This window comes from Alosa pseudoharengus, unplaced genomic scaffold (genome assembly GCF_046254945.1).
Source record: "Alosa pseudoharengus isolate Yale_2024_CS ecotype anadromous, Long Island Sound unplaced genomic scaffold, YU_APseudo_1.1 YU_APseudo_1.1_scf_21, whole genome shotgun sequence".
Lineage (NCBI taxonomy): Eukaryota > Metazoa > Chordata > Actinopteri > Clupeiformes > Clupeidae > Alosa > Alosa pseudoharengus.
In genome coordinates this window covers 25104499-25119301 of record NW_027468674.1, presented here as the reverse complement: position 1 = coordinate 25119301, position 14803 = coordinate 25104499, and the positions used below count along the sequence as shown (strand labels likewise).

Genomic DNA, 14803 nt, shown 5'->3' with positions numbered 1-14803 from the left:
TATGAAATAATATGCACTCTAGACACAATTACACCCACACACACTGATACACACACACACACACACACACACACACACACACACAGATGCACACACAGCTTGCGGGAACCTTGCGGCATACTGATAAATCTGGTGCCAGAAATCCTTAAATAATGACATCTGGCTCTGGGGCACGGCAGGGAAACTGATGGAGGAAGTGGAGAGATTTGTGCGCCACCACACACTCTAGGAGTTATTAAGAGTGTGGAAATAGGAGGGGGAAGCCAGAGGGACACCGAACAAAGTGATGGGTTTGTGGGTGTGGGTGGGTGGACAGCGTTGGTGCGTGGTGGTGGTGGTGGTGGTGGTGGGGTGGGGGGGGGGGGGAGCCGAGAGGGACAGAGCCGAGAGGGACAGAAACTGATTTGCGCTTGCCAAATACTCTGCAGAGAAGTGGAATGAACTTTGGAGAGAATGACGGACAAAAAGGAAAAAAGAAAAAGTAAAAAGCAACGCCGTTTCCCTGCCACCCAGCAAGACTGTGAAACAAAGCGCACAGGCTGGAAATTGAAGTGTCTGACTGTAATAGGGTGTGTTGGGGAAAAAGTCACATATTAGCACTTCAAGGCAGGGCTGATTCGGTCATTTTGTACACAGTGCTTTGAACAGTCAACCGTAACAGCCTAATGTTTATGTGAGCCCCATACTAGACTTGACTATATTACAAAGGGCCCAAGCCTGCGGGCCATAACTACATGGCTAGTCGACCATTTTGCACGTTGGTGAAGAGCCAGCCATTTTGAATGCAGCCTCCGGAACCTTCCATTCCCCTTCCCATCAGAACGAAACACTGACAGGTAAGGACATGTGCGCAGCTGACGGAAGGTGAGCCTCTCACCAGGCATGCCAACACACTTTATCACACTCTACACACACACACACACACACACACACACAGAGACATAGATACAGGTAGAAACACACATCCACACGCATTCTGAGGACCCCACATGGCTCACAGCTGTATATGACCATATGCTTGTAAATAACAAAGAAAAGTCTTTTCTGTTTAGCTTAGTCTTAACCTAAAGTCATTATGAGGCACTGATTAATCTTCACCTTTTACCCTAACCTTAAGCTCTCTACTGTCTGCAAGCAATGACTTCAGACAAACTGACAACACAAACAACGCAAACGTCATAGTCTGCGCCACATTTAAATGAAAACGAAAGTGGTGAGCAAATCTGGGTCAACTGGGTACATAATCTACAGTCGGTCGAGGCTGCTCCGTCTGCAGAGGAGTTGGGAGGAGAACGCAGGCCCCTCTTATAGGACACTGCACAGCGGGTGTTGGAAACGCAGCAGTCAGATGGACTGCTGATCTACTGCAGTCTCACACAGACAGGTACACACACACACACACACACACAAACACAAGAGGTTCTAGCTTCACCATTTTGGCACAGTTAAGTGCGTCCTCAGCAGATGAAAAACCAACGGAGTATTTGCTCAGAGTTCCTCCTCAGTTTGCTAGTGACAGGTGCTTTATGAGACGGCTGCTATTGTTCAGGATGTACCATCAATGATTTAACACCCCACATCAAATGGAGAGATGGGGGGAGAGAGGGGGGGAGAGATAGAGAGAGAGAGAGAGAAAGAGAGAGAGAGAGAGAGAGATATGGAGGTGTTCCGCTGAGATCCTCCTGCTCAACCAGAACATTTGATATATAATTCACCGTGTAGTCTGACAGGTCGAGATGTCCCTGTCATGCCTCTACCGTGGAGTTACAAAGTCTCCTCTCTCTCTCTCTCTCTCTCTCTCTCTCTCTCTCTCTCTACCTCTCTCACACCTTGTCTTTCTCTGTCTTCCTTCTTCTCTGTCACCTTCAGTGCTCTCCCTCTCTCTCTCTCTCTCTCTTTCTCTCTCTCTCTCCCTCTCTCCTTCCTCTCCCCAATCTCTCCTTGTCCCAGCGACCTCCTCCACGACAGCCTCATTAAACATGAGCGAAACCTCGAAACAAAAACTTCTCACGCGTCTCACACTCTCGTTCTGTGTGGAGGGTCCTGCGGTTATGGTTGTGAATCTAAGAGTGTGTGTGTGTGTGTGTGTGTGTGTGTGTGTGTGTGTGTGTGTGTGTGTGTGTGTGTGTGTGTGTGTGTGTGTGCTGGGGTGTGTGTGAGCAGCAAAATGAACCCAACAGAGGGCCAAGAGATTAGCGTGACGGCATACTCCGCAGAGAGAGAGTGATAGAAAGGGAGAGAGAAAAAAAAGAGGGAGAGAGAAGAGAAGGGAGAGAGCGGTGGAGTGGGAGCGGGCGGTAACTCCGCCAACTTTATCTCTGGCAGAGCTGAGCCTTTGCCGTGCCTTTGCCTCGCCTTGCTTCATCCCCCCGGTGGATACGGTTTTACCGTTGCCGGATTACACCACTGCGGCTGCCGACGCCATGCGGCCCGGGAACAAGAGATGAGTGCAGGATTGGGCCCCAAGCCGGGCTCCTTAAGCAATCTATTCTCTCACTCTATCGTTCTCTCTCTCTCACGTTTTGTCTTACCCTATGTGACACTTTTCTTTCCTTTCTGGCACAGACACAGACACACACACACACACACACACGGGGACACAGACACACATAGACACACATAGACACACACACACACACACTTTCTCTCGCTTGTCCCTCCATCTCCTTTTCTCTTCACCATTTCTTTTGCACAGACACACACACACACACACACACACGGGGACACAGACACACATAGACACACATAGACACACATAGACACACACACACACACTTTCTCTCGCTTGTCCCTCCATCTCCTTTTCTCTTCACCATTTCTTTTTCACTCACACACCCTCTGTTCCTTTCCATCATCATGTTCCCCAGGGTTCATTTTTCCCTCGCACTCTCACACCTCTCTCTATCTCTCTCTCTCTTTCTCTCTGTGTCCTTTCTTTTTTTATTCTCTTTACTCACCCACCCACCTACAAGATTCAAATCCCAGGAGCCTTTGAGTGGCATAAACAAAGTTTTTCCCTCGACTTTCTTTACGTCCACCGACATCATTGTGGCGAGTGAACACACAAAGGCGCGTTTTTAGAAAGGCAGCCATTGTGTGACGGCTTGCGAGCAAGCGTGCTCGTGTGTGTGGGCGAAAGAAGCACAGGCGCTCAGCGGCACACACACACACACACACACACACACACACACACACACACACTTCAGGCCTGATGTATTGATGACAGCTGTTGCTGTGAGCCCCCTAACATCCACCGACAATACACAGCGCACCAACGCTGTCGCATCTGAATTAAGCATTTGCACCAGAGCACAAAGGAGCCTGACAAGAAGCTTTGTGTCGGCTAACAGATCGGCGGGCGACTGGATAAAGACGCCATGGCGGAAAACAGCCGCAAATTGCACCGCTGGGGGTTCCACGACGAGGGGAGAGAGACGAAGATCAAATTTAGTACTGGTCTGAACCGGCGAATTTGAACGAGGAGCTACGATCATCACAAACCACGCAGGACATAAAAGTGGAACTTTTTAGTCCGGCTCAGTTAAAAGGTTTAATCCTTGTCTGGGAAGGGAGCCCGAAAGGTTTAGCCGTCTGGCGTCAAAGTACAAGGTCTTGTCGCGTTTGCGTCGTTCGACCGCCCCCGGATTAGTCCTGATATTTTGATATATTTGTCATTACGGCTCTGTCCACGGGCACACATTGATTACGCTGACACATGCTGTGTGGCATCTACAAAAGATGCGGAGGCTTAACGACGAGTTCTAATCGTGCCACACTCCGCATGACACCAATCGTCTGACACTGGCAGCCCACTTGGGAGCCAATGCGGAGGCAGAGCGAGCACGACTCTTCCTCTCTAAACATTCTTTCTCCTTTCTTTTTGGTCTCTGTTGCGAACAAACCCTGTAAACCTAAAGCTCTGTGTCGCTCTAGCAGTTCTCTCTCTCTCTCTCTCTCTCTCTCTCTCTCTCTCTCTCTCTCTCTCTCTCTCTCTCTCTCTGAGAATGGGTGCTACTTCTTCCGTGATGGCGAAGAGCCATTTTGTTTTCTGCTTCGCTGTCCTGGGTCCTGTGACAGAAGGATGGAGGGGGTGTGTGTGTGGGGGGGGGGGCAGTATGGGTATGGTGAAAGTTGGAGGGGGGGGGGGCATTGTGGAGGTGGTGGTGGATGGGGTGGAGGCGGGGGATGGGGGGGGGGATTGAATCGCTCGTCTGGCTGCTGGCACCTAGACTCCCAACGGGGGAGCCTGAGAGTGCTCGAGCAGACACCACCCCTCCTGAGAGCTGTCAGGGATGGGCGCTAAGCTAAGCGCTAACGGCTGCCAGTCCCCTTCTCTAATTACCCCACGTCTCTTCAGAGAAAGAGGAGAGGGAGGATGCAGAGGAGAAGAGGATTGGACGGAAAGAGAGAGAGAGAGAGAGAGAGAGAGAGAGAGAGAGAGAGAGAGAAAGGATGGTGGAGGGAGAGAGATTTTAAAAGACAGCTAAAAAGAGGAGGATACTGAAGCATGGTAGAGAGAGAGAGAGAGGCGAGAGAGTGATTGGTTATGAGAGAAAGGGAGGAGGCGAGAGGCAAGCAAGTGAGAGTGGAAATGAAATGAGAGACAAGAGGAAATAAGAAGCAATAGAGAGGGGACACACGAGAGCGAGGGAGGAAGTGAAACAAATGGTGGCTGCGGAGAGAAAGACAAGAAGTTGGTGACGGGAGGGGGGAGAAGAAGGAAAGAAGAAGGGATAGTAGTTGCACCAATTATGCCTGGGGAGGGGGTGAAAGAGCAAGAGAGAGAGAGAGAGAGAGAGAGAGAGAGAAGGAAAAAACAATCTCTCCCCATTATCCATCTGCTCATCCATCCATCTAGAAGTCCATATGTTCCTCTGTCCACCCAGTGAACAAATTGATACAGGAAGCCAGCTCCCTGTGCGGGTAATGTAATTCAATAGAGAGATCTAACCGGCCCAGATCAGATATGATGAACTATAATCCCCTCTGTTCTGTGCTCCACAAGCCAGCTCGCAATATTGTCATACTATATCTCATTACGCAGTGGGAACGTGAGCGCCATTCCTAGTTGCTCCAAAGAAAGAGAACTGTGGAGATAAGGAGGGATATGGAGGTGGGTGGTGGGTGCTGGTGGAGGGAGGGGTGGAGAGAAGGATTGGGGATAGGTGGTGGTGGTGGTGGTCGACCATAGCTTCTATGGCTTCCTAACGATGGGCTGAATTAGCAGTGCAAGTGGCAGCAAGCATCTGGGCTACGGTTTTTTGGAGAGAAATTGAAATTGTGTGTGTGTGTGTGTGTGTGTATGTGTGTGTGTGTGTGTGTGTGTGTGTGTGTGTGTGTGTGTGTGTGTGTGTGTACGCATTACGTGTGCCTGCGGCTGTGTGCATGCTTGTTGTAATCAAGACAAATTGCTCTCTCTTTGATTGATCATCATTGCTCTCTTTCTATTTTCTGACTCTCTCCATCTCTCCCTCCTGGCCTACTCCTCTCCCCTCCCAACACACTCTCTCTCTCTCTCTTTCTCTCTTCCTCTCTCTCTCTCTGTTTCTCTATCTGCCACAGAGAGAAGTCTGAACAAGCTGAAAATGCACTTTGAAATTCATGATTTCCTCCCCGAGCCGTTTCCCCTCCTCCTCACTGTACTGCCAGCGCCTTCACAACCCAGCGCCCAGCCACAGATAGCGCCTTCACAACCCAGCGCCCAGCCACAGACAGAGCCGCCTGTACCCACTGCGCCGACAGCGCCGAGAAAAAAAGAAGCCTGGCGTTTAGCGTCTCTCCCTACCTAGCGCCTAGCCCTTTTCAGTAATTTAGCATGCGCTAAAAAAAAAAAGGCAGCAGATGTTAGCCAACGCGGCCAGCCAGCCAGGCAGGCTTCAGGGGGACTTACTGTTAGCGTTAGCGCTGAGGACGGGTGTGTCAGGGCTTTGGAGTGAGCCAGAGAATCCCCCTGCTGATAGCTCAAGTCCTTTAGTACATCCATGCTGAAGAGGCGGTGAACAGGGTGTCTATTCTGTACCATGTGACTACTGCCAAAGTGTGTTTGAAGTGTGTGTGTAGGGGAGGGAGTGGGGAATGTGTGTGTGTGTGTGTGTGTGTGTGTGTGTGTGTGTGTGTGTGTTTGTGTGTGTGTGTGGTGGCGGTGGGGGGGAGGGGTTAAGACTTGGGGAACATGCTTTTTTCCAGGCTACTGTAGTTGGAGGGAGGCATACACCTAAGCACCTGAGCATGTTAGTACATGCTATTCTCAGCACTCTCGCTGCAGTGGGGCATCCCAGGCACTTTCTTTAAAGGGTCCTCATCAATAATACAGCCTGAGCCTGCCAAACGCATTCTGCATGTTTCTGTCTCCGCGCATTAATATTTTAACCCCACCACCACCGCCACCACCACCACCACCACCGCTGCAGCCATCGTCCACCTCCACCTTCAACTTCACCACCCTCTCCCTTGACGGACATTTTCTCCACATAAATCACACGAGTGACATGAAGGGGCAGGGCGAGGTTGGAAGCGGGGGGGGGGGGGGGGTGGGTTAAGGGTTAAGATGGCCTTCAGTGGTTGTTGAGTGTAACCAAGCACTGACCACATCAATTTTCCCCTAGCATCCCTGAAAAAGTACAGTCGTGTTGGTGAGGGCATCCAGGAGGGATGAAACAGCAGAGTGGACACGCATGACGAGTATGTGAACAGCAGCACACAACGCAATGAAGGACAGTGTGACAGAGAGAGGCTGGAGAATTAGCACTTAGCCTTGGGACATGACACATTAAACAGTTCAGCAGAACTGATGGCAGAGCACATTGACTGAACACAGTGGATACATATAGAAATAAATAAATAAATAAATAAATAAATGAATGAATGAATGAATGAATGAATGAATGAATGAATGAATGAATGAGTGAATGAGTGAAAAAACAAAAACGTGCTTCATGTTTGTATGCAGGCTCAGTATATGTAGCTCCCTGAACAGCTGTCTACATCTGTGACTTCACTCAGCTGCAAAGTCTGTGCCTGGCCTGTGTGATTCTCCCTGTTATTTCTCTCTCTCTCTCTCTCTCTCTCTCTCTCTCTCTCTCTTTCTCTCTCTCTCTCTCTACTCTCTCTCTCATCCTGACTCTCTCTTTCTTCTCTCTGTTCTCAGTAGTCCATCTCTGTCTCCCTGTCCTAGTCTCTCGCTCTTGGAGGTTCTGATTGGACCCCACGAGTCATGTGATAAGTCCGGTTTTGTTCCTGTTTGCCGGTATCCAGGGTAGAGGAGTGATGCAGCAGCAGTAACAGTAGCAGGACCAGGAGCAGGGAGAGGAGGAAGAGGGGGGGGGGGGGTAAAGGAGGACGAAGAGGAGTGGCAGCTGTAGCAGTGGCCCACACACATGGTCCTCGGGTTAGTGCATAAATCTGACAGTGACCTCCCCCGGGACCACGCCTAACTGGATTTCTGTCCTTTTTTGTTTTTAATCTCTCCCCTGTGCATGCAGTGGCATCAGTCCATCACGCCCCCTCAACCAGAGGTACTCCTCTTGAGTGTGTGTCTGCGTGAGTGTGTGTACTCTGTGTGTGTGTGTACTCTGTGTGTGTGTGTGTGTGTGTGTGTACTCTGTGTGTGTGTGTGTGTATGTCATCAGACTCTAAGCCCCCCCCCCCTCCCCAGGTTAGCATGTCAGCAATATTAATCACACAGCATGTGGACAGTTTATGACTTTGACCACATAAAATGGGAAGAAATGCACTCACTCGCACACAAGCTCACGCAATAGCTCCGACATAAAAAAAATGCAACAAACTGTGCCGTAATTCTCTACATTGTAGCCTCAACCACCTTTCCTCCCCCTACTCTCTCTCCCTCTCTCCTTCTCTCCCTCTGTCTCAAGTCCTCTTTGCTCCTCTCCCTCTCTTTTTATCCTGATGCACCATGCTATTATACCTGACAGAATTCGCTCCAGCACAGCAGCTTCTGCTCTCCCACCAGTGGGGAGGGGTGTGTGTGCATGGAATCACAATGATGCGTCTGTGAGGAGCAGCTCTCTCTCTCTCTCTCTCTCTCTCTCTTCCTCCCTCTCTCTCTCTCTCTCTCTCTCTTTCTTATTTTTGCTCCCTCGCCACGTCCCTGTCTCGCTGCCTTCTGCCAAGTACCGCTCCCGCTCTTCGCTCCCTCACTTGCTCTCCCCTCCATTCTTCTCCTCCTCCTCCTCCTCCTCCTCCTCCTTCTCCATCCGACTCCAGCGGGCTTGGAGCCAAGTGCACTTTCAGACTGCACGTCCCACAATCCTCCGCTGCACAACACACACACACACACACACACACACACACCCCTCCCCTCCTCCTGTCTCGTCCCGTCTCCTGTCTCGGAGGGTAAACGCAGCGCAACCTCTGGGCCCGCTACGTGCGCCGGAAGCCCCCCAACCCCCCCCCCCCCCCGCTTCCCAGAGCAGTTTACCTTACCACATACAATACAATCAGACCCAATCCAAACAGAGGCAAAACAACAGACGAGATAACACTGAAGAAACAGCTCGCACAGCAGGCGGGCGGAAGGCAGAGAGAAAGAGAGAGAGAGAGAGAGAGAGAGAGAGAGAGAGAGAGAGAGAGAGGGAGAGAGAGAGAGAGAGAGAGGGGAAGGGAAGGGCAGAGGGGAAAGAGAGAGAGGAAGGAAGAAGAGGTAGAAGGCAAGGAGGGCTGAGGGACTGAGAGGGAGAAGAGGTACTCATGTTTCATCTTACCCCCTAATGGATGACTGCGTATCTTCCTGAGGACAAAGGTTGTGTGTATCATTGTGTGTGTGTGTGTGTGTATGTGTGTGTGTGTGTGTGTGTGTGTATCTATATCTATATTGCATATGCAAGTTTGTGTGTATGAATTAGAGAGTACACGTGTGTGTGTGTGTGTGTGTGTGTGTTGGTACCACTGGGTCCATGGGAAGCAGTGCGAGGGCGAGGGGTGGATTAATTCACATGTCGATCGGTTTTGAGAGGGAGAGACAAAAATGGAAAGAGAGAAAACAATACAGAGAGAGAGAGAGAGAGAATGAGATAGAGAAAGAGAGAGAGAGAGAGAGAGAGGAAAAGAAAGAGAGAGGGGAAGTACAAGGGCCGCACTGGGTCTTCCGGAAGTGATATTAAAATGATGTTAGTCCCTCTCTGATCCAATACTGACCTCCTGGAGCAGAGGCTCCTCCACTCAAAGAGCATTAGCATACAAATCCTGGCTAAACAGTGCGTCACTTAGCGCTAGCTGCGCTCAACCCGAAGACTCTCTTAACCAGCGCCCGTCTCTGGCCACCCTGGATTATGTTACGCCACGATACATTACATCACACAATATGGAACAACACAAGCCATCCCAAAAGGGGGAAAAAAAACAATTTTTTGTTCCTTTTGGGCTTTCATCTTTTTTTTTGTTGCTTCAGACACTTCTTCGTTCACATTAGTTTGAAGGGCAATGCCGAGAGCTTCTCGAAGGAATCAATAATGCAATAAACTCGGGGGGGGGGGGGGGGGCAGGACGGCTGATACTAATGTTGCGTGTTGGGAATAGACACTAGAGTCTTCGACGTTAGAGACGGTTAAAAGCAACCACCCAGAACACATCAGTGCCCCCCCACCCACCCACACACACACACGCACACACACACACCACCACTACCACTACCACACCTTGTGTCACTATTACATTAGCTAGGGCCTGGTCATTAATCAGCAGGTAGTGTCCACTCACCTAACCACATTGGCTTTTTTGACAACAGCTCCCTGGAGGTGTTAGCAAAATGGCGTTTCAAAACACATAAATAAATTAATCCGGCGGAGGGGTTCCAGAGGGGATTGGCAATCCTAATCTCTCCTCACTTCTTCCTGGTCCCCCACCACTACCACCACCCACCCACCCACCAACCCCTGGTTTACTAGACCGTTGGTCCTAATCATCATTTGCCCTGGGGCTGCATTTCTAACCTAGAATGAGCATCTATCATTAGCTTGGGCTCAACTTAACAAGTAGTGAAGATCTATCTTTAAGGGTGGTGCATGGGGGTGGGGGGGAGGAGGGGGGTAACTGAATTAATTATGAATGCTCCTACATTATAAAAACCCATTTGCAAAGCTCTTGCTGTTATCAAGGGTATTTTATGCAACTTATGAATTCACATATCATAAAATTTAAACAGCCCTGATTTTTTTTTTTCCCCCTCTCTCTTTTTTTCCCCAGGCGGGCGGAGAGGAAGCCAAGATATTTTTCACCCCGAGGACTTCGGTCCAACATCTGCCATTTTGTTTTGCTACTCAAGTGTGCCGCAAAGGGTTAATGACACACAAGGTGCCGCGAGGGGTCTCGAGAGCGCGCTGGGGTCCCGCTAACAAATCACAAGAGATCAGTGGCTTGGAACAACAGCAATATGCTTGCCAGCAACCCCCCCAGCTGCCACCAATGGCACTTGATCTCCTGCTCCTGATTGCAAAACGCGCTGTCGAAACCCTCCCCTTATCCTGCCACTCAGCAAGTCAGACTTGGTTAACTGGCACACTCACATGGTCAGACTTAATTGACTCCTATTTGCACCTCTTCCCCCTCCACAGCCTTGAACAGACTTCAACCTTCTGGTTCATATATATTTTTTTTTTTTTGCACTAATTCATATTTCATTACTGCCGTTAATACCCGCGCTGCTTTGGTGTGACTACACAGACAGAGTCCGACTCGACTGCGAACTCAGGGGTAATAAAAACTATATGCACAAATAACCATATAGTGTCAGACCCGCAACGGTATATCTTATTCTCTTTGAGGAGGTAGTAAGAGCTCCCAAAGAGCATGCATAAATGCAGAGGCAAACTCACAGAGGCGCGGGCTGTCTCGCACACCCTGAGACACACTACACACACATTGACACACACACACACACACACACTACACACCAGTTGACACACACACTACACACCAGTTGACACACACACACACACACACACACACACACACACACACACACACACACAGATACACACACACAGACTGTGTGAGCATATTAACATTGCCCTTGTGATGCTCTTTTACACAGTACCCCCCAAAAATCTTATTCCCCATCCGACTCTCCTCCATTCACCTCACCTCCATTCACCTCTCCTCCTCCCTCCTCTCCCTCCTCCCTCTCTCTCTCCCTCCCTCTCTCTTTCCACCCCTGGCTGGCTGTGTCTCTCTCCCAGCCTCCCTTCCCTGTGTCCTCACTGGCTGTGGTAGCCACATTGCAGTGTAACCTGTGTTACCTGCAGCAAGACTCATATCTTCCCTTATCTAAATGGAATCTCTTTCCCCGCGACCTGATACTTCTTCCTGACAGAGAGGTGAGAGTCGCTCTTTCCTTTTCACTTCCCCACCCCCCCACACACCCACACACCCCTTCCATAGCTCTCTCTCTCCCTCTCTCTCTCTCTCTCTCTCTCTCTCTCTCTTTTCCCCCCTCCATCCTTCCCTCCATCCCTCCCTTGCTTCCTACCCCACCATCCAGCCCTGCTCTGCTTTCACAAGCACACAAGCTGCTTCCTATTCAAAGGGGAAAAGCAGCTCAGATTCTGCTTGCCTGATCAGCATTAAGTGAAAAAAAGCAGACGAAAAAGAAAAAAAAAAACCTTGCATCTTGCTAATGATGCGCTGAATAAAGATGGAAAAAAAAAATACACAACAAGTAAAAAAACAACACCAGCTGAAGCCAGACTAGGAAGAGCTCTTGAACAAGGATAAATCAGTTTCCTTGACACCACTGTAAAAACGCCGTTTTCTGGGTGGGGTAGGATAAGTGTGTTTGTGTGCTTGTGTGTGTGTGTGTGTGTGTGTGTGTTTGTGTGTGTGTGTGTGTGTGTGTGTGTGTGTGTGTGTGTACGCCGTGTGTGTTCAAGCATGTGTGTGTGTTTGAGGGGTGTTGGAGGTCACAGATCTTTATCTCATAATCCTCAAGCTATAGACAAAGATGAGTAAAAAAAAACACCCACACACACAGGAAAGCACAGCTCTAGGCTGCCTTATTGCTATTCAGTGCTAATGAAAATGACAATGCGAGAAAACATGAGAAAGCTCGTTGTGGGAATATGTGTGTGTGTGTGTGTGTGTGTGTGTGTGTGTGTGTGTGTGTATGTAATTGCATCAAGGAGTTGAGGAAAGGTGGGGGCTGGGAGGTGTGGTGTGCGGGTGGGGGAGTTCATGTAGCAACAATCAAACGCTTTTGAGGATTTTTAATGAACGCAGCTCGAGGAGAGAGAGAGGGGGGGGGGGGGGGCAAATGAACAGCAGCGAACAGAGGCAGGAGCAGCAGAGGCTAGCAACACAACCCTAAGCATGCGTACACACTGCGCAGATCCTGACGCATGTTACACCTCCACACACACACACACACACACACACACACACACACACACACACACACACACACACAAACACACATGCACACGCACACAAGTACAGTACAAACACTCGTCACACCCCTGGAGATCAGATAGCATGGCTATTCCCGCCATCCGCCTACTGACGTAGTCCAAATAAAAACAAAAGGTCAGGTAGACTTACGTGTCCGGAAGCGGTGGTGTGGCCGTGTGGTGGACGAGCCCTTGGAGGAGCGTCCGTGATTCCAGCGTGACGTGGGCTTAGCCGGGGCCGCCACGGTGGAGGTGGTGGTGGGAGGCCTGTTGGTGGTGGTGGTGGTGGTGGTGGTGTCCGGTGGAGGTCCGATCCGACCTCCTCCTCCTCCTCCTCCCCTTCGGTTGGTGGACTCCTTGGGGGATCCTTTGGGGGCAGTGGTGGTGGTGGTGGTGGTGGTAGTGGTCATCGTGGTAGGGGCAGCAGCGCCTGAGCCAGGGCTACCGCCACCGCTGCTGCTGCCTGGCGTGCGGAAGTTGGGGTACCGAGGCTCGTCCACTCCCGTTGCGGAGCCCCTGCCGCGCGTGTGGTTGGCGGGAGGCCCCGTTCGAGTCCTCTGCACCGAGGCCGTGCCGTTGGCCGCTCGGCTGGGCGAGCCGGTCACCACTGGCGGTCCGGTGCTGGCAGTGGCTGCGTTCGGAGTGGTGCTGCTGCTCGCGCCGCCGGTGCTCGCCACGGCGGTGGTGGTCGTCGTAGTGTCCGCGCCCTTTGGCAAGGCGCTGGGCTTGGACAGGAAGAAGGGGTCCTGTCCGATGCCCTTGGCGTCCACCAGGTCGGTGGGCACGTAGTCCTGCACCGAGCCCACCACGATCCACTTGAGCAGCATCAGGCTCAGGCCCAGGCCCACGAAGCCCATGAGCAGCGGCACGGCGCACAGCCAGGTCTGCTGGCGGGGCCACAGGGCACAGGGGCCACAGCGCAAGGGGCCAGGGGCCCTCGGGGAGGCCTGGTGCTCGGCGCCCGGCTCCTCCAGCGTCAGGGTGGCCATGGAGGTGGTGGTGGCTGGGTTGACCCCCAGCGACGATCGCTCGCTCATAATCATGGGTGGGGGTGGGTGGGGGGTTAGGGGGTAAAAAGGGGTAGAGAGGAGGGGGGGGGGGGGTAGGGGAAGGTTCCGGAAGCTGGTTTTACACCCAAGGGCCCACACACAAACGCAGGCCCAACCACGGGAGTGTGGGGAGGGGTAGGGAACCAGGGCTAAGCATCGTCATCTATATTCAAGCGTCCAAAATGACTACAAGAAGACACTAACACACGCATGCACACACACAGACACGCACACACACACACACATACGCGGAAATGCAAGCAAACAAACACAGACTGATACCCCAATGAACTAGCCTGTAATCAAAAGAGTGGAGAGCAAACTCACCAGCTCATGCATATTCCAAATATAAATTTAAACGCACACGGGATAATTACAGCCTCGGACACAGACACAGTCACGGACACACACACACACACACAGACACACACACACACAGACACACACTCTAACACACACACACACACACACACACACAGATGAGCGGATGAACAAGGGGAGCTTAAGAATTGGGGTGGGGGAGCTGGAGTGGAAGGCTTGGGGGCAGGCGGTGCTGGTGGGGTTGGCTGAGACGTGCTTCTCCACCTAGTTCAGCCGTCCAGAGAGCTGTTTGGTTATTCCCAAAGCGCTCGGCTGAGCGAGAGACACACACACACACACACACAAAAAAAAGAAAAACTCAAGCAGCGGAAGAAGATGAAAGTAGAGAGAGAGAAAGAGGGAGAGAGAGAGAGAGAGAGAGAGAGAGGCGAGAATGAATATAAAAGAGAAAAGGAGCCCAAGAAAAAGAAGAAGAAGGAAGAAGAAGAAAAGAAGAAGAGGTTGGTAGAGGGAGAAGAAGAAAACGAAGGAAAGTATCGATCCCGTGAACGGCAGGGCGTCAGATCAGGCTGTAAATCCGTACCGATCCAACATACCAGGCGGGTAGCTTTTTTTTTTCTCCCCCAGCAAAAAAAAAGAAACCCTCTGCAGCTTTTATTTTCTCTCGTTTCGTCGTCCTCCCTCCTCCCTCCTTCCCTCTTTCCTCCTCCGCTGCCGATGTTGAGCGCTGATCCAAGAACGGAGACGGCCCCGGCGACGACCGAGCGAGTTACCACGCCAGTTACCACGGCGATCTCAGAACTGCCGAGGACAGCGAGTGGGGTGTTGGGGTGGCGGCTGTGTGTAGAACGCGAGAACCAAGAAACACACTCCGGCCGTTGCGTTCTCCGTCGCAACAGCAGCAGCAGTGGCAGCAGCAGTTCCAGCACCAGTAGCCAGCCGTAACAGCTGTGTGTTGTCAGGCAGGCAGGCAGGCAGACGTGTACACACAAACACGCGCGCTAGCACACACACACACACACACACACACGCGCG

At 51.3% G+C, this 14803-nt stretch overlaps 1 protein-coding gene across 1 annotated transcript in view; it reads right to left on the bottom strand.

Moving 5' to 3' along the window:
- Nucleotides 1-13435, bottom strand: part of nrg3b (neuregulin 3b) — a 162940-nt gene extending 149505 nt beyond the window's left edge. Inside the window, exons 1-2 of the mRNA XM_076298786.1 lie at nucleotides 12753-13435; nucleotides 12550-12665 (exon numbers count right to left, since the gene is read on the bottom strand). Coding sequence (XP_076154901.1) covers nucleotides 12550-12665; nucleotides 12753-13435 — 799 coding nt within the window. The remainder of the gene's footprint in view (nucleotides 1-12549; nucleotides 12666-12752) is intronic.
- Nucleotides 13436-14803: the final 1368 nt, after the last annotated feature.